We start from the raw sequence: 23,810 nt of genomic DNA, 5'->3' as shown, positions 1-23,810 counted from the left end.
ATTCAACAAATATTTAATTTTCAAAATTACGATAATAAGCAGCAGTCAAATTAGGGAATTCAAGTTAACCTATAAGGGGATCCTTATCAAAATGGCGTCTTATCGCGAATGCTTTCCGTAAAAGTGTTTCATTACCATTTCGGGATTAATTGTTCAGTGCCTTGCGGGCACCTCGGCTGGCATAAATAATGGACTGTATCCTATTTCCCTCCCGTTTCACACGTTAAGACTATTTTCTCGTGCTCGTGAATTCATTTATTTCCGCACCATTCTTCTCGTTTACTAGCGTTCAAATTTATGTTAACATGCGAGTTTTATAGGATTAATCGTAACAGTTTCGTTCTTAATTAGCTGAAGTAGAAACCGTCTATTATGTGTTCAGACACACCACACTGGTTCATGTAAAAACAACATAATTGCTGGTTCTTAATTATTTTTGTCACTTAGTAATTACTTTTTCTATTTTATGAATATTCGGTCTGGCTTTGAGTTATGAATATTCAACGGATTTTGTTCAATGTATTTTATAATGGAGATGGGATAAATTAGTGGATTAAAATGTATTATTGTAAACGTTAATGATTATCTATACTAATATTATAAAAAGGAAAACTGTGTTTGTTTGATTGATTGTAATGAATAGGCTCAAAAACTACTGGACCGATTTTAAAATTTCTTTCACCATTCGAAAGCTACATTATCCACAAGTAACATAGGATATATTTTATATGTTATATATTTGATAAATAAATTTTGAGGCGGTGCAAAGTTTGCCGGGTCAGCTAGTGGAATATATATTTATATTGTATTTCTGGAATTCTCTCTGAGTGTTTCCAAATATATTATTAAGATATACGATTTGTTCTTTACGCCTATTACCGTGTTTCAGATTGCCTATTGCCTATTAGATGAATACTCGATTTTATCTAATATCCACTGAGCCTATTCATTAATTATCATTATGAGATGGCAATGTGACTCGTGTAAATGATTATTTGTTTTGTATTAGTACAAAGACATGTCCTAATTTATTTTAAAGATATAAGAAATATATGGTCGTTATTTACCTATTTATATTTATTATGAATGAGTGAAATTTGGATTTGAATTTTATTCAAGTTTGTCGTATTTGTTACTTAATTATGGAGGGTAATATTTTTCGGTCCGTTCATTGATTTCTTCATTGTCACGACCAATGGAATCGTTGGGGTATATAATAATATACGATCGATGGGAGGTGAAATATGTTATTGAAAAATAAGATATCATATTTTATAATATAAATTTGTTATTATAGACAATAGGCATGACTGAGCATCACAATATAATAACAAATTTATATTATAAAACTAGTGGTGCCCGCGGCTTCGCCCGCAATCCTATGTGAAACATTCCAAAATCCACAACTACTTACGAATTAAAGATTAATTAAAAAATCCTTTTCCCACGGACTAAATTGTGAATCTAAACCATTCTCAAGTCCCCTTGAACACACACAATCAAATTTCATCAAAATCAGTCCAGTCGTTTAGGAGGAGTTCAGTGACATACACACGAACATAAGAAATATATATATAAAGATATGATGTTCTATTTTTCAACTATTCCCCTACTAATATAATTTCTTCCGCTCTCTTTTGCCGTCAAAACCAAGCCTTACGCTACACAAAGCAACATCGCTTCGTCGCCCTCGAATAATATTCCATAATACACCATAATTGTTATCTTTAAGTCCCTTTGTTGCAGTGACGTCAGAATTAAACAATTAATTGGAGCCCATTCTGAACGTAACACACTTTTCGGGGAAAATAAGATTTAATTTACAAGCCTATTATGCCAAAGGCTACTGAAATATTCATGTTTTTAACGATTAAGATTTTGGATTTGAAATATTTAGTTATTTATCTTGTTTAATTAAAAGAGATCAAAACAATTTAGTCCATAACACAATAATACTCGTACCTAAAGCTCTTTGTGAAAGACGAAATGTTACCTCAAAATACTGGACTAGAATCGTAATTGAATTCGGTCACAGACACAGTGGTGCTTCTAAAACTGAATTGGAACATCTCGTATGCTAGCTCGGGTTGATATCTATAACATTGTGACCTGCAGACACTTCAAACATCAACTGAGAGAGAATTTCAAAACAATGTGTTACAACCAACATTTTTTGTGACTTTAAAAATGGAATAAGATTCTACGAGTATCTACCATGTTATATTGTTCATATAAAGTGTCTTTATTATAAATCCTCTAGTAGCCGAGAATCAAAGCTTCCTATCTCTATTCATATAACTTCGTAGTTATACGTGTTTTGTATTAAGACAAAACTTATCAGTGGTTTTAATGAAACGAAACGTTGAAACATGAAAAACCATTTACTCGAGACATTTTCAAAGAGTTTTTAAATATGTGAGGAGCTTTACTATTACCTGACTAGACCGATGAAATTAATATCTAAATCACTCATATGATAATTGATTAGAAAAGGAACCCTTACCTCTTTGTTTCTTTCTATCATCGAATTCAAATAGGACGAAATGGGTGTAGATGTTACGGTAAATGTAAGCAATCGGTAATTATCTATAATTACCGGTAATTATAGATAATAACCAACTCACATGGTAAATGTAGTGAATTATCCACATTTACCGGTAATTATATAAAACTTCCGCGGGACCGTGGTAAATGTTGACATAAGCTTTGGAATGAAGAGCGAACGGCGCGGGCGGGGCGATAACTATTATCTCTGATCGCTTATAAATATTTTAAGTACATTATTGACTTTACATGATTTGGACCCACTAGCTCGCAGGGCGCTGCCGCGCCCTGCTCGCTTACTTTTATATTTTGTTTTATGTTCCAACCTAACCTAACCAATCCTAAAGAACTTCATACCGGTTTGGTATTGGTTAGGTTAGGTTGGAACATATAAGAAAATGGAAAACTCAGCGAGCAGGGCGCGGCAGCGCCCTGAAAGCGGTTAAGTCCAATTTTCGATAATTCGGACCTAAACTGTATGATTCATAGTTACTGTAATACAAACAACCAAGGTACAACATAATTCATCATTAATATAATGAATAATAGTAAGGAAGTAGTAAGGCTCTTTTGAGTTTTATTTTAATAAACATTTGATTCCGATGTTTGATTTCATTATTTACTACATTTACTAAAGGGGTATGGTAATTTTATATAATTGCCGGTAAATGTGATTAATTCGAATGTTTTTACAACCTTTACCACGAGCACTGGTAATTATGCATAGTTCCCGGTAATTATACATAATAACCGCACTATCCACATTTACCGTATCATAGATACTTACATAACAATAAAAAAGTTTCTGTTGTCATAAAAAAAATGTTGATACGAACGTAAACTTGGTCGAAATCTTGATCTATATCCGAAACTAGTATAAACAACAGCCATATTTCTAATTTAACTGCTTTCTGAAATACCAGGCGAACAGAACTGAATAGGAGTAACAGTGATGAATGATAATGGAGGTAATAAACCATGTTCGTGGATATGCATCTTCGAAATGTAAAGCAGGCTTTCCGTCGTAAGCCGATGTGTGTTTTGCTACCATACCTTTGTTTTATGTAACTAATAGATACATGCTCCTGGTTTTAAGTACGGAATTCTGTAAAGATGTCGAAATAGAACCAAATCTACGTTTAAGAAATTTTCGGCGTTGCTACACTTAAGAAATTATAAGACGCAATGCCTCGTGTAAGTCTCCCTTACTCACTCTTCAAAATATAAAATCATAAGAGATAGTTTTAATTAAAGTAACTACCCGTAGTACAAATTTACCAAATTATTTTGAATGTGCTACAACTGCTACACATTATTTTTACCACCATTGCCACTTTATTATTATCTATAAATTAATTTGATATCCAATTTCTTTTTAAATTTAGATTCAGAATTCGTAAACATAAACCTAATTAACATTTCGTTCCTAAATAAAAAAGGAAACTCTTTTAAAACATTCTCCAAGGTACGTTTTAAACGCCCGTTGTTAGCAGCTGTTCATAAATACCCCCTTTATCTCTAACCCGTTCTCCAGTCTGCGCGATATTAACCTGATGGGTCATTTTCTCCCCTTTTGTATTATTCCGTTGAACTGGAGCAGGGTTAACGGCTACATTCTTTGAAACAGCCTGTAATCTTCTGTCTTTTTTTACTTTGTGTTTGTTAATTTCGTTTGAAATTTGAAATTGAATCGAACGTGCCTACATCTCATAGATGTTAATCTTCGTTCTGTCTTCTATCCTTTTATATCACTAGTCTTGGTATGTGCGTGTATTCACAATATGTAAAATCATATTATATCTTTAGTATCAGTCCCGTCTTCAAGAATGCCACTATCTCATTTTATTTATCATGAACAATATATTATTTATTCCATAGGAACAGATCCATGCAGAAATAAAGCTGTGGAAATGTGAATTAGTAGACTTTTTACACATTTGAGATCTTTATTACTCTTAGAAACTTTTGTAACAATTTTTTCCTTCGATGTTAATGTAAGAAGACAACAATTTCTAACACACACGTAACTTTTCTATATTCATAGTATAGATTCCTTGTATTGTTATGTGACGCGGAGACATGAGTATAAACGGAGACATTTTACTTAAATATAACATGAATAGACAACTAAGTTGATCTGCTAAGCCCATAAGATTTTTGTGTGACCTATGAGATTTCATATAATTTTCGTCCACAGCTAGCCAGATCGAACCAGAGCCAAGTGGTGCTGACGAGGGTAAGCTTCGGGCTGTCAGGAAACTTCAGCTGCGAGGTGACGGCCGACGCGCCTTCCTTCGCCACGTCTATAGTCTCTAATAACATGGAGGTTGTTGGTAAGTATCACGTAGAAGCTAAATACTAGTTTACATGACTCAGTGCTTAGTAATGATGAAAATCTACCATCGATTTTTAATAGAATACTGGTTCTACTTGATCGGACTCATAACTTTTCCTTTTGGATGAATTTGAAACGCCTCGTTTAAGAGTCATATGACCAGGGTGCATTTACAAGAAAAACTATAAATGTGTCACTTTTAGACGAAGACATAAAATGTTAATCAAAATTTATTCAAGCTGTTTTGAGACAAAAGAAAATATTTCTGCGGTTATCCTTTACAGAATTCAATTCAGCATAGCACATTGAAGTTTATTTAAAGAACTACTTTCTAAGTATATTTTTTATATAAAAAATACATCAACGCTGAGAGTTATGACGAAGTTAAATAACTTCTGTTTTCTTCTCTAGTTAGTTTTAGAACTCTCTGTTTTGAAAGTTAATTTAATAACATTACTATTTTCTTAATCAACTCGTTCTCATGGCATGTTCTCAAGCTGGAATGCTTTCTAGTATTACTACTTTTACAATTACAATAACGTTATTATTTCAATAATAATAACAATTATTGTAATTAATAATAGTAATATTTATTACATTTAATCTCAAATATTTCTTTGGTTAATATTTATCATAAGGTTTCTTCAAGTTTATCTAATTAATTCATGTTTTAACTTATTTTTTATTTATCTAAATTTTTATTAAAAAATTGTGTTCTTTTATAGGATTTATCGCTGAACATAGACCGTTTTTGTCCACAGTGATACCACCAACATCTCCATCAATATACACAACGCAGCATTACTACATGCCGGGGGATGTTTTAAGAGCAAACTGCTCCTCCGGCCCCAGCCGTCCGCCGTCCGAACTTACTTTCTACATTAATGATATCCCCGTGAGTATTATTATCGTTAATTACACTTGTTTTAGTATCATTAGTAGTATTACTTATAATTTTACTATGTTATATAACAATAACTTTACAAAAACCATTATCTGAGACTTAATTCTGATTGTTACGGATGATAAAGTACTGTAAAATAAAATCTATTTTGAATATATTATTACGATTGATATTCTGTATCTATTTACACATTTACTGCAATTAGCATTCAGTGGACGGTGGTTTAATATATTTTTAGGGCTTATACCTTATTTTTTTTTGCCATATTCCTTAAGAACCTTACCTTACTAATCTATTTTACGTATTAAAAACATTAAAACGCAAATCTTAACCACTTACGAAACTTCAACAAGAATTTGCGAACAACAACCGCCATAATAATTCCAAAGCACCTTTAGTATTAAACGAAAATAAACACTTAAGAATTAATTGTTCCAACCGCAAAGTTTTCAATTTCGCATTTGCCTCCACTTTAATGTCCAATTCAAAACTCGGTTGCCGTGCGCGTCCAAGTTTCAAACCAGTTTCTAGAACTTATTCACTAACTTGCAACTTAAAAACAACATTTAATTAATACTTTATTCATGTGCATAAACGAAGTCCTGAATTTAAAGCTAGTCGCTGGAACGGAATTTCTGTTCCGTAAGTTCTACCTTTGTACTGTCTGATCGTTGAAGAGTGTTTCATAAGCGATAAACTATTTTAACAAAACCTAAATTGTTTCTAGCAAAATACCAGAATTAAGGTATAAATATTTATGGTATTGTCATCATAGTACTTATACGATGGTCCTTTCTACTTTTATATGTTTTTATAGTGTGTACCTTTTCGAAATTTGTGAATGGTGTTTTGTGTTTTAATTTACCATAACTGTTTAAGTTTTGGTTGCAGCGCACCAGCGCCATCTATTCTATAATTTAATATTATATTATTATAGTATTATTCATTAAAATACGAAAAATTAGTTACAATGATGCTGCTCTGACTTACTAGCACGACTCACATGATCATATCGTTATTGAATAATAAGTGTATTTCGCTTCAAGCAACACGCCAACGGTCGCACAATATCCTTAATCGTTCGTTTATTATTAAATCTTTCTTGAAACCATTCGAGATTTACGCCGCGGACCAAGTTTACAGCTATTGTTCTTGTTGCAAACCCAAATGGTCTGTTTCATTAGCGAGCACGGAACTAAAAACTACTTAATGAGGTGCAGAGTTATATTTATAAACCATGCTGTTGTTACCCCCATACATATAATTATGTGATAGTTACAGACTTACACTAACTGGAGACCACATATTAGTAACTTCACCATTTCAATGTGAATTTAAAATAATATAATTAAAGTTTATATTAAATTTAACTGGAAGCGGGTCGGACGTTACTCGTTAACCATACAGAGGGCGCTAGTGACGCCGGAAGTGTTCCGAAAACTTCCCTAGTGTGTAGTTCGCTTTGAAATTATTATTTTAAAACATATCTCATTATTTATAATTTGTATGTGAATGAAATATGTATTTAACGATTTACACAGAGTTAAACTAAAATGTGTTTTAACTTTATAAAGTAAAATTCTATAATAATTTTAGAAAAACATAAATAGACGTTTTCTACTTTATCTGTATCCACTAATATTGTATGTCTAGTGGATCACAACACACACACAGATAAAAACCTAATTAAGACCTTAATCCAGTAACGTCATTCACTAATTCACGTTACTCTTTGACTTTGTTTTCACATAATTTCAACTGTGTTATGTTTTTTTAACCTAATTCTACATACACGTGTATTTATGCATTTACGCACACACACGCACGCTCGCATGCACATATGCGTGCATATACACACTCGCCTTTACTATTACTTTTTTATGATTTAAATAATCACAATGAAAATTATCAACAACTTTTATTTTTATTGTGTTAATTTATTTTCAACACAATAAAAATAAAAGTTGTGTACTGTGAAATGACTGTCGTTCGATATCCAAAGATATAAAGAAATACAAAAATTTAATTAAACACCCATCAGTTCTTTTTAATTGGCACAAAAAGATACGCCACGCCGTCAGAAATAACTCGAATCCCGGTAAGTAGAGCGAGCATTATGTGAACTGGTTCAAAAACAACACACTTCACTTTTGGGTTAACGTTTGTTCAAGTTTAGCTCCGGCTTTATAAAGGACTTTCCATTGACGGGATGTTTTTCGTAATTCCATTGACCTAGTTGTGAAATTTTGGTGTAAAAATGACAGAATTAAAAGTGTTACAAGGGAAATAGTACTACAGGATGTTCCTATCATTGTCCCTAGAATAGACGAACATTTGACAGCAGTGATAGCTTAATGGTTTGAAATTCAACCTCTCAATTCGCGGTAGACTATGGCCGAAGTTATTGTCACTTAGAGAGGACATCCGTGTCCAACAGTGGGTAATACAATAATGGGTTGACGGTGCGACAGACATTAATTATATTGTCCCTGTAATTCCGGGACCAGAATAGGGCTACGGTATCCCCTGCCTGTCGTAAGAGGCGACTAAAAAGTGGCTTCCGGGATTGCGGACGGCAAGAGTGGGAGCTCAAACCGCCCGGCCAGCAACCCCGGGATGGACGGCGGTATGTGTGGTCGCATACCGCCATAATGCATACAGATGGTGTAGTGAGTTTCAAGCTCACCTGGGCGGAGGCAACGGGGCAACGTGCCAAGTGAACTCCGGTTCCGTTCCGTTGGAGATCCCGGAGTCCTCTACGCAGCGCCGAGGACAGCCACCGGGGGGGTTTTAGTGCGGTAAGAATCCCACATAACCCCGTGCCGCTCCCACGGCATAGGGTACCTTTTGAAGGGTACCTTTTTGTTCCCCCCCTCGTCAACAAAAAAAAGACATTAATTATATAAATTAATTGTGTTCTAACCTGGGAGCTTATGTACACTCGCGTTTTTATGTGTTCATAACATCAACCAGGTAAATAAACCTTCTATGAGTATGAGAGGTATAAGTGTAATTTCTTTGGACAAGTTCAACTAACAATAGCAAACTTATAGTTCAGCAGACTACGTTTCACTGTAAGATATATTGAATTTTTATAACAAATTAAAATAATAATTTTATATTAACTACCTACCTTTTCGCAGAAACAATACGAAGCCTTATTTTAAACTCACAACTCATTAACACAAACATAATCACTCACAATTTTCTCAAAATAATTAAAAAGCGAAATTTAATTATGAAATAAAATAATGGCTATAATTTCAGTGCGAGAATCGAACTGCTCTGTGCTATGCACTTTTAATTACGGGAATTAAATCTGAGCATAATTAATTTAACGGGCTACATAATTAAAGATTAAACTTTAATAATTGCACCGATTTAATCTAGCCATTCGACATGACTAACATTACGTAGAGATAATTGTTAATTTACATTTATAAATTGGTTCCATCAAGATTGGAATCGAAAATGACGGTTTTACTTGCATGTTTTGAAGAAAACAGGAACAGGAAAACAAATTATAAAAAATTGTATAATTTCAAAAACCGACATCTGACTTCTATATCTTCTATATCTCTATCATGACACAAACTGTGTCATAAAATACATATTAAATATGGAACCTTCTCCTTTTTGAAAGTGATTTTAAAACTGATTTTAACAGAAGTGCTCAAATGTAGAGTTTTACTGGCAACTATTTTTTTCTGAATATTTAGAATACTTCCCTAAAATCAGTAAAACATGACCTTATAAATTCAAGATTCTAACGAAAGGTACAAATATCGATATGCGCTGTCCTGTTGTTTGTAAAAACAAAGTATACACAAACAAATTTTCTACTTGTCTCCACTCAACATACATTTCCTTGGAGCGAAAATAATAAGCTGTAACTCCTACTAATACAATTTTGCAAAGAATGTCGTAAAACATGACCATATATTTCAAACATAACGAAGTATTCCGCATACCATCAGCTTCCTGTAAAGGGAACACAACACTCTCGTTCGAATCTCATAACAACAGCGAGGCACCAAAGTTATAAATAATTCCTTTGTAAAATATATCTGCGTTTGAAGGCACTTACAAATACTGAAATTGGTATGTTTTCAGTACAACGTCGTATAAAAGTAAATAAACTTACTTAAAACTTACTGTTGACCAGATCATGAATTCTACACATTTGTGTCATAGTTTTTTGTTTCTTCAGGGGACTAAAACTTAATGAAACAATTTGTTGAAGTCATAGATTAGTAAAGATTACTCATTCCTAACAATAAAATGTACCCAGTTTTGAGAATTGAAATAGTTGCGTAAAAAAGTTTTGCCACGTCTCCGTTCTAAAATGTCCTTTAAATATTTGATATAATTATTTATTTATTATGTAAATTACGCAGTATTAGTTATTTATTCGTAAATTTTCTCTAAAAATGTTTTTCTTTGTCAAGAATTCAAAAAAAGAACTAACTAATAAGCCATTTGTGGCTTCATTCAATTTCAAGGCTGCAAAGTATCTTTACTAATCTATGGTAGAAGTATCTAGAAACATTTTCTTTTCTCTTCGATGTCATATGGCAAAAGATTTTCGACGGCAAGCAAACATTAAGGAGTTATACCATTTTTTAAAGTTCCGTACGTAAAAACAAAAAACAGAACCTTTATTCAAAATTTATAAGCATATTTCTGATGCCAATTTGTTACAAAAATATTTGAATAACATATGACATACCTGGCTGTCAAACAAAAACAAGTAGGTATGTAAAGTACGATCCCCGTAAACCTGTAAAACGAGAGTCTGCGACAGTCACAAAACGTGTAATATAAACAACAATATTTATTCAATGTATGCTTTGTTGATATTAATGTACACTTACGGTGGTATTACACCCGCCGTAAAGTTGTGGTTCGAATTTAGCGGCACCACCACCATACCAATTTCTGCGTAATAAAACCAGTATTAAATGCTATTGTGTTCTGATTTGAAGAGTGTGGTAAGGGAAACTTACTTTTCCGAGGCATTCCTTGCGAGTAGCGGGGCATCTATGGCCGGCCTCAGGTAGAAATCTAACCTTATCTAGGGTTGCTTGCAGACGTTCATAGGCGGTAGTAGCCACATACCTTCAGATGAATTGCCCGCTCGTATGATTTATTCGTATTAAAAAAAAATGTAAAGTACGAACCCTTTAAACCATGAAACGAGAGTGTGCGACGTTCAGAAAACGTGCAAAATAAACAACAATGTTTACTCAATGTATGCTTTGTTGATATTTACACTTCACGGGCAACAGCGGTCGGATTAGAGGTCCCCTCGCTTTAATTGCGTCATCATTTTCTTTAACATGGACATTTTTATGGCTTATGCTGACTTTTCAGTTGGAGGAGTTTTGGGTCAGACAATTATTTTTGCCATGTTCCTGCATTATTGGGTGTTTGTCAACATTTGTGTATTAATTTTAAGGTGGCAGAATTATTAGTGGTTCGACTCGCTGTGTCTGTAATGTCTGACTTATGATTTCTGGTGGTAATTGGCTACTGCCATAGACATCTGTAATAAACCCTAGATAAGATTAGATTTCTACCTATGGTTAGTCACAGATGCGTTTCTACTTCTGGGATCTAAGTTGGAACGCCTCGGAAAAGTATATCTTCCTTACCACACTCTTCATATCACACACAGCAACTCTTAACACTGCCTCTTGGAACTAAGGTGACCATTTATCAGCAAATGGACTGCATGCTCGTATACTATTCAATTCATAAAACAAAAACCAGTTTGTGAGGTTTGCTTGAAATTTATATTTTACCAAATTGTTGAAACATAGTAGTCATTTATTCTGTTAAAAACGCACCAGCAGATTTCAAACACACACATATTTAATTTAAAACAAGTAGAATGGGTAACATCACTGAAATGCACAAAAGATGGCGTCCTTGTAATAATGAAACACACACATCCACACTGACATTCAGAAAATATCACGTGATACTTTGTTTTTACTCCTTTGTTGTTCTCTTGCAAGGTGTTTCCTCTAAAACTGAATATTCTGAGCGTAGCGGACGAATTGGAGTAAAATTTAAGAGACAGGACGCATCATAGAAATTGTATTAGTTTTGTGGAAGGATCCCGGTTTATATTATCTGGCTGTTTACTCTTTGCTTTGTTTGTAAAGAAATTGGGGATTTATAGAGGTTTTGTAAAGGAAATTTATAGATTAAGAACGTGTAATTTGAGTGTTTCACGCGATTGTTGTAACGCTTGGAAAAAAAATTGCACGCCCTTAGGGTATACAGTACACAGAGGAACTACCATTGTAAACACTATCATTTTAAGTACCTGTTGTTTTAGCATTAAATTACTGGTTACTGATTACTGCTTCTTAGTACTACTGCAGAAGAACACAATGTTTCTGAATGTAGAGTAATGCATGTCAAGCTTTTGATTTAAAGGGTGTAGGAACGTGAAGATATTAGATCACTAGGAATTCTATTTTTGAGTTCTGACGTGAATGTATATATGACCGACTGCAAGTCACGCGGACTCTTAGTTGAAGTGATATTGACGTCTATGGAGTACACGGACCATTAAACATCAGATAATCTGTTCACATTACAAATAAAAAGTTATAAGCCAAAGGAGTCTCGTAAGAATTAGTTTCAGCTCGCTAAGCTATATTTATTTATTTATTTATTTCTTAGGGATAACAACAGCGTACGCCAATTACAGTTATCCACAGATTAACATACATGTAGTAAAATAGACTAATATTAAATTATTTTTACCTACATACAATTGTTTTCATGTGGGTAGACAAAAAAGTAACTTCAAGACATAACTACGACGTTATATGAAAATAAATAAATCTATCAAATACAAATAATAATTATTAAATATGTTTTCCATAAATAGCAATAATAAGGTATATATATTAATATAAATAAAAATATACGTATATACATATATGAAATAATTCGAAAATTATTTTCATTGAAACATATTATTATCATTATATTATATTATAAATGACATCATGAATTTAATATTATTTTTACTACCTCATTTTTGAAAACATCCTTAGTAACTAAGAATGGGTCAACTATACTAAATTTTTTATTGTAAGTATTGAGCAAACGCGCTAAAACACTATTACTTCCATACCTTGTCGTGTGAAAAGGAACATGAAACATAACATTACTAGTGTGACGGGAGCGATATTTAGGGACGTTAAACCTAATACAAGCTAACAAATCGGGACAATCTATGAACCCTCGTAGAATATCATAAAGAAATCCCATATCCAAAAGAACTCTTCTTTCTTCAAGCTTAAGGAGATTATAGTGTTTACAATCATCATCATAAGATGAGCTTGACCGTTTAATTTTATGATTTAAATGAGAGATAAACCTCTTTTGAATTCTCTCAATGTTATGCACATGGATGGCATAGGCTGGTGACCATATCTGTGAAGCATATTCCAATATGGATCTGACGTAAGCAAAATAAACAATTTTTAGGCTTAATGTATCATTAAAAGGAAGGCAAGTTCTCACTATAAATCCCAGATTACGAAATGATTTACTACAACTGGAATTAATATGATCGCGCATGGTCATTCTGGAATCCAGTAAAATTCCAAGGTCACGAACAATGTTCACTCTCTCGATTACAACGCCATTGAAAGTATATGGGAAAATTATAGGACAAAATTTACGCGTAAATGAAATAATTTGACACTTACTGATACTTACAGTGATATTATTGTTTATGTAATACTTATATAACGAGTTAAGATCCTTTTGTATTAGCTCACAATCATTAGTTGAACGTACTCGCATATAGATTTTTTTATCGTCAGCATATAATAAGTGTCGAGCATTACTTATATGGTTATTAATATCATAAATGTAGGCATTGTAAAATAGAGGGCCGAGGTGAGATCCTTGTGGAACGCCTGACAAGACTGTAACAAAGTCTGATCTGTAGCCACCAAGAACGACAGCTTGAGAGCGGTTAGTTAGATAAGATTTAACCCATCTTAATAAATCACCATGAATACCAAGTGATTGCAGCTTGTATATTAGAATGTTATGGTCTACCCGATCAAACGCCTTCTCAAAATCGGTGTATATTACGTCGACTTGACCACCACCCACCATATTATTAAGAACATACTCAGAAAAACATGCAAGATTAGATACGGTTGAACGTTTCTTTAAAAACCCGTGTTGTGTATCAGGGATTCCACTTGAAATTATAGGATATAGGTGATGAAAAATAAGTTTTTCAAAAACTTTAGCGAGGCAATTCAAGATTGAAATTGGACGGTAATTATTTATTTGTGATTTGGAACCCTTTTTATGAATAGGTATTAAATGTGCCTTCTTCCACAGCAACGGAAAAACACATTGTTTTAAGGACAATTTGAAGAGTAACATAACAGGATAGCTAAGGCTTTTGGCACAGGATGACAGGAAAATAGGAGGTACACCATCACATCCAGCCCCTTTTGATGTATCAAGACTTTTTAATGACTTTAATATAAATTCCTCAGATACTAATATTTTTGAAATACCATCGTTACCCTGATCATCCATAGGAATACTGTGTGAATTATTTGATTTTGGAGATGTAAAGACACTCTTGAAAAAGTTATTAAAGGCTGAGCAAATATCTTGGGAATTGGTGTAATTAATATTATTATGTGTGAGGCAACTTGGATAATTGGATCCACCCTTTTTTGATTTGACATATTTCCAGAAATATTTAGAACAATGTTTAATATTTTTTTCAGTGTTACGAGTGAAGTTTTCGAAGCATTGTTTTTTAACTCGATGATGTCTTTCGCGGAGTAATTTAAACTCATCGTAGTCGCGAGGGTTTTTAAGTTTTTTCCATTTCTGATGAAGCTTAAATTTTTCTCTTGTAATTTTAATTAAAGCTCTGCTGTACCAAAAAGGGTAATTATTATTATTATAAGACACTAGTGGAACAAATAAAGCAAAACATTCATTTAATTTATCGTAGAAATTTTCGACAGCCTGATCCACTGTGTCCGTATGTAAAATCAATTGGTCCCAATCCACTTTATTCAAATAATTATTAATATGTTCATAGTTGCATTTGTAAAAATTATATTTAATATGAGAATTTTCTTTAAAAGGTTTGATAAACAGGTCATGTAATTCAATTGAGAACGGAGGATGTAATGAGTCTAACTTAGAGAGTGGATCTGATTTTGCAATTACTAAGTGTAAATTCGAAAAACATAGGTCAAGAATATTATTGCATCGATTTAAAATTAAATTAAACTGTTTCATACCCCAGAAACTCATATCCTCTGCAAATGCACAAGCAGTTTCTTGTGTAATAGTTCTACCAATATGTGATAAGGACCATTCCGATGTGGTCCACTGTAAACAGGGAAGGTTGAAGTCACCAACTACTAGGTAACTGTCAGTGGGTGAAGATTGATAAAACTTTTCAAAAGTGTTCCTAAACTCATTAATGTACTCCGATAACATAAGTTCATCTGGCGGTATGTATACTAAAATTATATTTAAGTTATTATACGTTCCAAGTTTACGTGACGACAAAGTCACACATAAAGATTCAAAATATTTACAACTCCACTCAGATCGTTTCCAAGCGCCTAGCTCACGACGCGCACAAACCATCACCCCGCCACCTGCATTCTTTTTTGTGGCTGCGAAGTCGCGGTCACAACGGAATATGTCAAACCTCCCGTCACACAATTCACTATCTAAAATATCGCTTTGCAACCACGTCTCAGTCAGTAATATTAAATTATAGTCACATGACAAAATGTTGTTGTATAGGTTTAAACATTTACTGCGTAGGCCCCGAACATTTTGATAAAAAATGTGTAACTTTTTGTTATTCATAATTATTAAGGAATAAATATAAACTTATAAAGTTTTTTCTTTAATTTCCCATGTATAGGGTCATTAATAGCATAAAACAAAAACAAACATTTAGGAAGGATTTCAAATATGAGATCACACTTATATTTAAGTGATATAATATTGTATTTTGTATTAGATGTATAATATACTACGTGTTTAAAATTTGACTCAGATAAATAATAACAAATTGTATGTATTTTTACATTCAGTACAATACAAGTTTTGGTTGAAAACGGTGCTAGGTAATTAAAATAAAATAAACAAAAATATAAAACATACACTATATTATTATAATATATATGTACAATGTCGCCCATCGACAAGTGACCGCCCGAAATATTCTGAATATTCATGAAAAATGATGGAAAATAAACTTCAAAAGGGGGGGTCTATCTTTAATATTTTTGAAGTTATTCAATTTTTTACTTTTTAAGTAGCGTTTGTGACCTTGGTTTACATTTTTTACCATATCTCCTACGTTTTTGGCTCGATTTGGATTTTGTTTATTGTTTCTAAAAGCTGATGAGTTACTTTAACGGATTTAGTAACATTTCTTTCAAAACTTTATAGACTATGAAAAAAAAGGGACGTTTAGCCTTTTTTTTTCAAAAAAAATATGTTGATTTTTTTTTAAATCAAGTGGAACTCCATAAAATGTCCCCATAAGAGTACTTTTATAACCATTATTTATAATTTACTACATAACAGCTACAAATTCACAAAACATTATTAATACCTATCTATTAAAAAAATTTAACAAATAACTTCTTGAACATTTGGCATGATTCAAATAAAAACGGTTCCTAGAAACAGTTTTTTAACAATGGGTCCACACCACGTGCGCATTGTTGTCGACTTATCGGCTAGCGTTACTTCATTTAGTTGCTTGTTAACTGTTCCTGTGACGCTACGTATTTTTTTATTTGTGCCCTATTTAATTTAGTGAAGAAAAGTTAATTTTAAGCTATTGCATAGCTTTTATCGCGGGCTTTAATTTTGGCTTATAATCCGTTCGGAAATCTTAAAATTGTGTGAAGTACATTTTATATTCCCATTATAAAATTCAAAATTATATTCCCACATTATCCAAATAGTATGTTCTATCAACATAAGCTATATTGAATTCTGGATTAATAAAATAACGTAAAAGAATGTTTGTAATTTTTAAACGTATAATTACAACTGACAGACTTGACAGTACAAAATCAAAACGCCATTATGATTTTTGGCGCCATTTTTGTTTGTTTGATAAAAAATGCTATGCAATAGCTTTACCGCGGCAGTCTCCGAGTGCCACACGTATTTTTTTATCTCTACAATGGTTCGATTGTGTGATCTACAGCCATCTCATGTGGCAGATATGCATTTTATTTACGGTGTTTGTAATGGGAATGCACGCGCAGCTGTCAAAGAGTACAGACGACGCTATCCAGATAGACCAGCACTTGGGTACAGATCTTTCATTGCCGTACATCGTAATTTTTGCGAAAGAGGATTATTTCCACAACAAAATGAGCCCGGCGTGATTATTGATGTAGGCGTGGAAGAGGAAGTGTTACGTTTAATACGCGCTAACCCTATGCTAAGCATTCGTCTCCTATCGATAAGAGTCGGTATACCGAGAGTAAGAATATGGAGAATTCTCAAAAAAGAAGGCCTGCACCCTTATCATTTCCGACGAGCACAACGTTTGGAAGGTATCGATTACGGTCCGAGATCTGTTTTTTGTAATTGGATACTTGCACAGCAAAGAACTTACATCAATTTTATGAGGAAGATTTTGTGGACAGATGAGGCCACTTTCACAAGGGCGGGTATAACAAATCACCGCAACCTCCACGTATGGGCCACTGAAAATCCACATGCCATTCGGGAAACCACTTTCCAGTCACAGTTTTCCATAAATGTATGGGCTGGAATGATAGACGATCACCTAATTGGCCCATTCGTATTACCAAACAGGCTGGATCAACACGCGTATTTGGATTTTTTTAAAAATACGTTACCAATGCTTTTGGAGGATGTACCGCTGGAAACAAGAAGGCGGATGCAGCTGCAATTAGATGGAGCTCCAGCACACTTTGCGCGTCTAGTTCGTAGTTATTTAAATGAAAATTATCCGCGGTGGATTGGCCGAGGAGGTCCCATTGCTTGGCCGCCGCGATCTCCCGACCTTACGCCCCTAGATTTTTATCTTTGGGGCTACATGAAACAGAAAGTTTATGCCATGCCCATTGAAAACCGCGAGCAATTATCAACCAGAATTTTTGCTGCTGCTGCGGAAATAAAAGAAAAACGTGCAGAATTGCGTCGTACTACCACAAGTGTAGCCATAAGGGCTTTAGTTTGTTTACAGGAGGGTGGGGGACATTTTGAACATCTAATCAACTAACATTCTTATTTTTTTATGTTCGTGTGTTTTTTTATGTTTATGTTATAAAGATATTTTTATTGATTGATTGTTTTTAATTATCATCCTCATAATTATTTTAAGCTTTTAGTACTCACTGCTAAGAGCAGGGATATTAAATTGACTCCTATTTTTTTCGTAAATTTTACTATTGACAGTAAACTGACAATAAACTCTAATAGTTTATCATTGGATTTTGTTACAGGTAGGTATTAATGATGTTCTGTGAATTTGTAGCTGTTATGTAGTAGATTATAAATAATTATTTAAAAAGTGCTATTATGGGGACATTTTTTGGAATTACACTTGATTTTCAAAAAAAAACAACATATTTTTTTTGAAAAAAAAAGGCTAAACGTCCCTTTTTTTTCATAGTCTATAAAGTTTTGAAAGAAATGTTACTAAATCAGTTAAAGTAACTCATCAGCTTTTAGAAACAATAAACAAAATCCAAATCGAGCCAAAAACGTAGGAGATATGGTAAAAAATGTAAACCAAGGTCACAAACGCTACTTAAAAAGTAAAAAATTGAATAACTTCAAAAATATTAAAGATAGACCCCCCCTTTTGAAGTTTATTTTCCATCATTTTTCATGAATATTCAGAAAATTTCGGGCGGTCACTTGCCGATGGGCCACACTGTATATATTTGAAAATATGAAGATATAATAAATAAGGTCATATTATTATTACTATAAATATATTGAAAAACATGATATATTATAAAATAAATAATCAAAATATAACATAGCAAAATTATACGTTTTACAAACTGATTGAAGGCAACAAAATACAGATTTAGAACTAGTCACATAATTTTCTCGAGATCTTTACTGTCTTTTATGTATATAGCAGGACTTTTATCATTTCTACGTACAAAAATCTTGCCATCCCGTATCCAGATAAACTGATACTGAGCGGCTCTCACTTTCTCTTTAGTATTTTTATACAGTAATTTATTATCTGGAGTCAGGTGTTCATTTATGTAGATCTTCCTCTCATCTCCGGGGAAACCAATGTCACATAACCTTATGCCTTTCTTAGCCCGAACTGCAGACAGAATTGAGTCTCGTAATAAACGTGATTGTAACTTCACTACAATTGCTCTCGGACGGTGTGTGACCGTATTATATGGACGAATCCTTGTAATATGTATGATGTCAGCTGGTGATGATTGTACCTCTAATGAATTTGTTATGTTATGGAAATGAGTGGATAAATCTTCTTTTAATTTTTCGGGGATACCACAAATCTCAAGATTATTAAGCCGGGATTGTTGTTCTGTACTCTGTATTTTCGCTTCAAGTACTTGTACTCGGGTGACTAATTCTGTGCATTGAGAACTACTGACTTCAAGTTTCTGTAGGCTATATTCAAGTTCTTCCTGCCTTCGCGAGTGAGTGATAAATGTCGTATTAATTTCACTTAGACGTAGGTTTGTATCAGATAGTGATTTCTTTATAACGGTGTTTTCCTCCGTAAGTGCGTTTAACTTTGAATTTATCTCCAATAGGTTAGAATTAAGTTTAGACAGTTGATCTGACAACGCAGTAGTAACTGCAGCCGTAACACTGGTTATGATTTTGTCGTTAAATATGACCATTTGCTGTTCAATCTTCTCTTCTAATGTAAAAAGCAAACTATGATATAGTTCGTCCTCGGGTTGCTTTCTTTTACGTGAATTGAAGTTTATATCCTTATCTGAAGACATGGTACTTATATCAGGGGATGATCCGAATTTACTGGGCGGTGTACGTTGCAAAGCCATTTGTGCAGTTCGTGTTTTCTTGTCAGAATGTCGTAAACGCCTTAGAGAATGTGTCACTTACACCTTTGTTCAAGTTCGTAACAATTTGTAACTTTGTTGGTAAAATGTTATGTTTAGGTTAACACGTAAAACTGTTATTTCACTCAATTTTAACATGCACAAAACGTTTTTCGTATTGTTTAACACTACTTTCACAACTTTACAGTCCGAAATGCGTATAATTTACCACTAAAATTGAATTAATTAGCGAGAGTAAATACTGCTGCGTCTACCCGCCACAAGATGCAAGGATATTTGATTTAGATATTTGATTATAGATAAGAAAAAACTTAAAGATAAGTTCCTCGAACAATGACAATATTGTTAATAACAACAGGCTTAAGAAAGAGCGCGAGAAAGTAAAAGCAGAATAAAACAAAAATGATGGAGGTGGTGCCAATTAACTTACCGGCTTTAAATAGACTTTTTTTGAAAAATTCGACTTCGCCTCCGCAAATACTTTAAAAAGAAATTCATAATATCTTAAAACGGCAGAAACAAATAAACCAATTCGAAAACTGAGACTGGATACTTTAAGCTTGTTTACAACCACGGTTTTAAAAGGAAATGTTACCTAAAAATAAACTCGCTAAATATAAACGCAATAAAGTTCAAAAGTGATAAACCAACAGAATTATCGGAAGTTCCGATCGGAACAAACAAGTTCGGTAAACAGGTCGTCGTGTAGTCTTTTGTACGACTATAATAAATTTCTGTACACAAAGACGCCCTGGGTCGCACATCAAACATTCCGCGGCAAATAGAGCGAATTGGTGGATTGGGTGCAAATAGCCGTTTTACGGAATGTTTATGACATAAATAATCAAATTATTGAATGTTCGTTCGCAATGGCCCGCTGATTTATATATCGGTATTGTTTAGCCCGAATACTGGATTTGATGCGTAATCGAAGCAATTGTTATTAGAATAATAACAATAAAGAGGTTTGATTGTCATACAAATTGAAATTGTGGCGTAATTATAGCAATAGTATTGTATAGCGGGTAATTTACAATTGTACTTATAATATTTTATACGTGTAATAATGAAAGAAGTTCTAAAGCGGTGAGAGAAAGAGTTCTATATTAATCAATTTAAATTTGAATTTGAACGATGTTATATATTTATGCGAAATTAAATCAAGAATCCTTTTATCTAGGAGATTATTGTAACAACTCTATTGTCGTAACGATGACATACAAAGAATCTCTAAAAAATAAAAGGTCGGTGTCATTCCAGAATTAAAGTTTCCGAAGCTAGTTGTATAATTTATTAGAACTTATGAGATTGACTATACGGCTGACTGGCATTATACTTTATTGGAATTTATGCTCACTGACCCAAGAAACTTGAGACGATTAAAGAAATTTGTGCATTAAAGCTTTGGTTCTCATTGTACACGATTACGTGATGGACGAAAGGTATAAACCGAATCTGATCATAAACCTGAAGAATCATACTAAATTAAGATCATTTTCCCAGACTGAAATTATACCAAGTCCTGAAGAGCCGATTTTTAGTGACACTTGTTTTACTAGCAGGATTAAAAAATACCTTCTTTAGATTAAATAATACCTTCTTCTTCTTTTTCTGGATTTAAAGAAATACCTTTTTTTCCTAAATATTTAGTCATACTGCTGTGGATCAAGTTAATTTTCCCGAAGACTTTATATTTCTGCCGATGATCTGTAATTAAACTTAAATTGCTGCCTGTTGATGATCATGTGCTACAATCACAATATGTTCAGATGCATTTTTAAGTTGGAAAGCTAAGATGGAATACGAAAGAAATATAACCAGTATGGCTCGACCAGGCAGGTAATAGGTGTGGAGGAGGTATCCTCCACACCTACTACTAGCATTTCCGTGGCAGGTCTTGAAAGCCAACTGACTTAACTGATGTGGAAACCTACAGATAAGATCGGCCTCAAGTAGTTCTACGTGTTTTAAATTATAGATGTCCATTGGTGGCAGTGATAAGTCACCAAAAATTAAACAAGGGTGTGGTGCACCTGATGATAAGTCATCAGTCGCACCACACCCTTGTTTAATTTTTGGACCTTTAAATAAAAAAGTAAACGCCATACCATCCAGAAAACAGCAGCGCTGCATTGTTTTTAGGAAAAAGAAATATCTGCGGTGATTTAAATTGATTTACAACTAGGTTTACATAAACGATACAGAACCAAGGACTAATAATAAGATATGCGAATTATGGTAACACAGCCATATCAGTTAAATAAGTCTACTGTATGTTACGACTGCAATACTCGCTTTAGTTCCATTCTGATTTACATGTGACTCGTGAACATCTTTGCTTAAGCATGTTTAACCTAGCATGCTTATCTTATATACGTACGTGATATGTCTCTGGCCTTATTTTATAGTTTGAAGGGAAGGTAGAATACATTATCTTGTATTTTTTGTATATTTTTGGGGTTACAATTATTTTTGTTATTTTCGTGGTTGGTCTTTTTGTTCTTTTGTATTTTCTACACTCTTAGAATACCCTATTTTATAGGATAACAGATAGATAAACAAAGGTGAAGGCACAAACCCTTAGATCGAGAACAGAAATCTAAATTGGTCGTCTCGGTCGTCCCGGGATTGAACTTTGAAGGTTCTGTTTCAGACTTTTCAAGTCAATTTCTTTTACGCTGTCCAGCGGTCTTTTCTACCTCGAAGAATATTCGGTAGGCTGTGTTCCCGTATTGTATTATCTCATACTGCATACTCGACTGTTTTCTAGTACCGTGGTGTATGTTCCAGGCTTTCCTTAATCGTGGAAAAAATCTGCACTCAGCTGTATTATTGTATACTTTGTACCTTATCCTGTTTAATAGGAACTAACAAACCAAATAATTCCAGGTGAAACCAGGCATCTACACGGTGCACCCGGCACCAGAAGGCCTCTTTCGAGCGGAGCACTTCGTGCAGTTCCAGCTCTGGCCAGCGCATTACGAGAGGGGGGCACCCATCCTCCGCTGCGAAGCAAAAGTTGGGGAGCTGTACAGAGAAAACTCGGCGATGGCACTCTATTCCGCGAATAGCGATCCGAAGATAGAACGTGGTGAGTATCTATGACATTGTTACAATGTGAATTGTGAAGGTAAGTGGTTGGTTCTCATAGATTTTAGAACTGAACACAAAATATAATTTAAGTTGCAAGTAACAAAGTATCACTTTCCAATCGTAGATTCAAACTAGGATTCTGTATCTTCGTTACGACAAAGGCGAGCACACCAAAAGCAATATCTAAGACGGGTATCTTAATTTTTAATCAAAATGGTATTGGAGTTTTATCTTTATCGATCACAAATATATTTATCCCTTAGGACTTTCTACTTCTCTAAGTTTTTTGAAAGGCAATATGAACAGTATGACAATATCTTTTAATTTTTTTCTTATGACGTATTTGTTAATTAATAATATAAAGACCAAACTAATATTAGTAAATCATAGCACAATATATATTAAATACAATACAAAACATAAATTACTTTAGTTATTAATCTATTCCACGGCGTATGACTAAACTAATTAGTACTACGTTCCTTTAGTCAATGTGTTCAACCAGCATGAAATATTACTCGAGTATGCATCAGGTACTTTGACAAGGAGCGCGTGTAATTCACCCCGCCTGCCTCTAAGCTAGGGTATGAGTAACTAGATTCGCCAGCTCTTTGCTCACATAATTGCTCCATTAAAGGTATCATTGAATTGTCTGCGCATTTCTTTAATATTCCCGCGGATATAAATGTATTACAATACACGCACTAAATAAAATGTATCTTATGACATGGAATATGGAAATTAGTACAAGTTTCTTTTCAAATCAAATTAAATCATTTTTTTAAAATTCAAAATAGGTTCTTTACAGAGCACTTTT

The 23,810-nt window shown here is 33.6% G+C and overlaps 1 protein-coding gene across 1 annotated transcript in view; it reads left to right on the top strand.

The window, feature by feature from the left end:
• Positions 1-23,810, top strand: part of LOC140757911 (uncharacterized) — a 107,647-nt gene that overhangs the window by 73,654 nt on the left and 10,183 nt on the right. Inside the window, exons 6-8 of the mRNA XM_073093786.1 lie at positions 4,742-4,877; positions 5,641-5,774; positions 22,790-22,991. Of these exons, the coding sequence (XP_072949887.1) occupies positions 4,742-4,877; positions 5,641-5,774; positions 22,790-22,991 (472 nt within the window). The remainder of the gene's footprint in view (positions 1-4,741; positions 4,878-5,640; positions 5,775-22,789; positions 22,992-23,810) is intronic.

This window comes from Epargyreus clarus, unplaced genomic scaffold, assembly GCF_041222505.1.
Source record: "Epargyreus clarus isolate Ecla_fem2 unplaced genomic scaffold, WU_Ecla_fem_2.2 ptg000005l, whole genome shotgun sequence".
NCBI classification, from domain to species: domain Eukaryota; kingdom Metazoa; phylum Arthropoda; class Insecta; order Lepidoptera; family Hesperiidae; genus Epargyreus; species Epargyreus clarus.
This window is presented reverse-complemented; position numbering and strand designations above follow the sequence as displayed.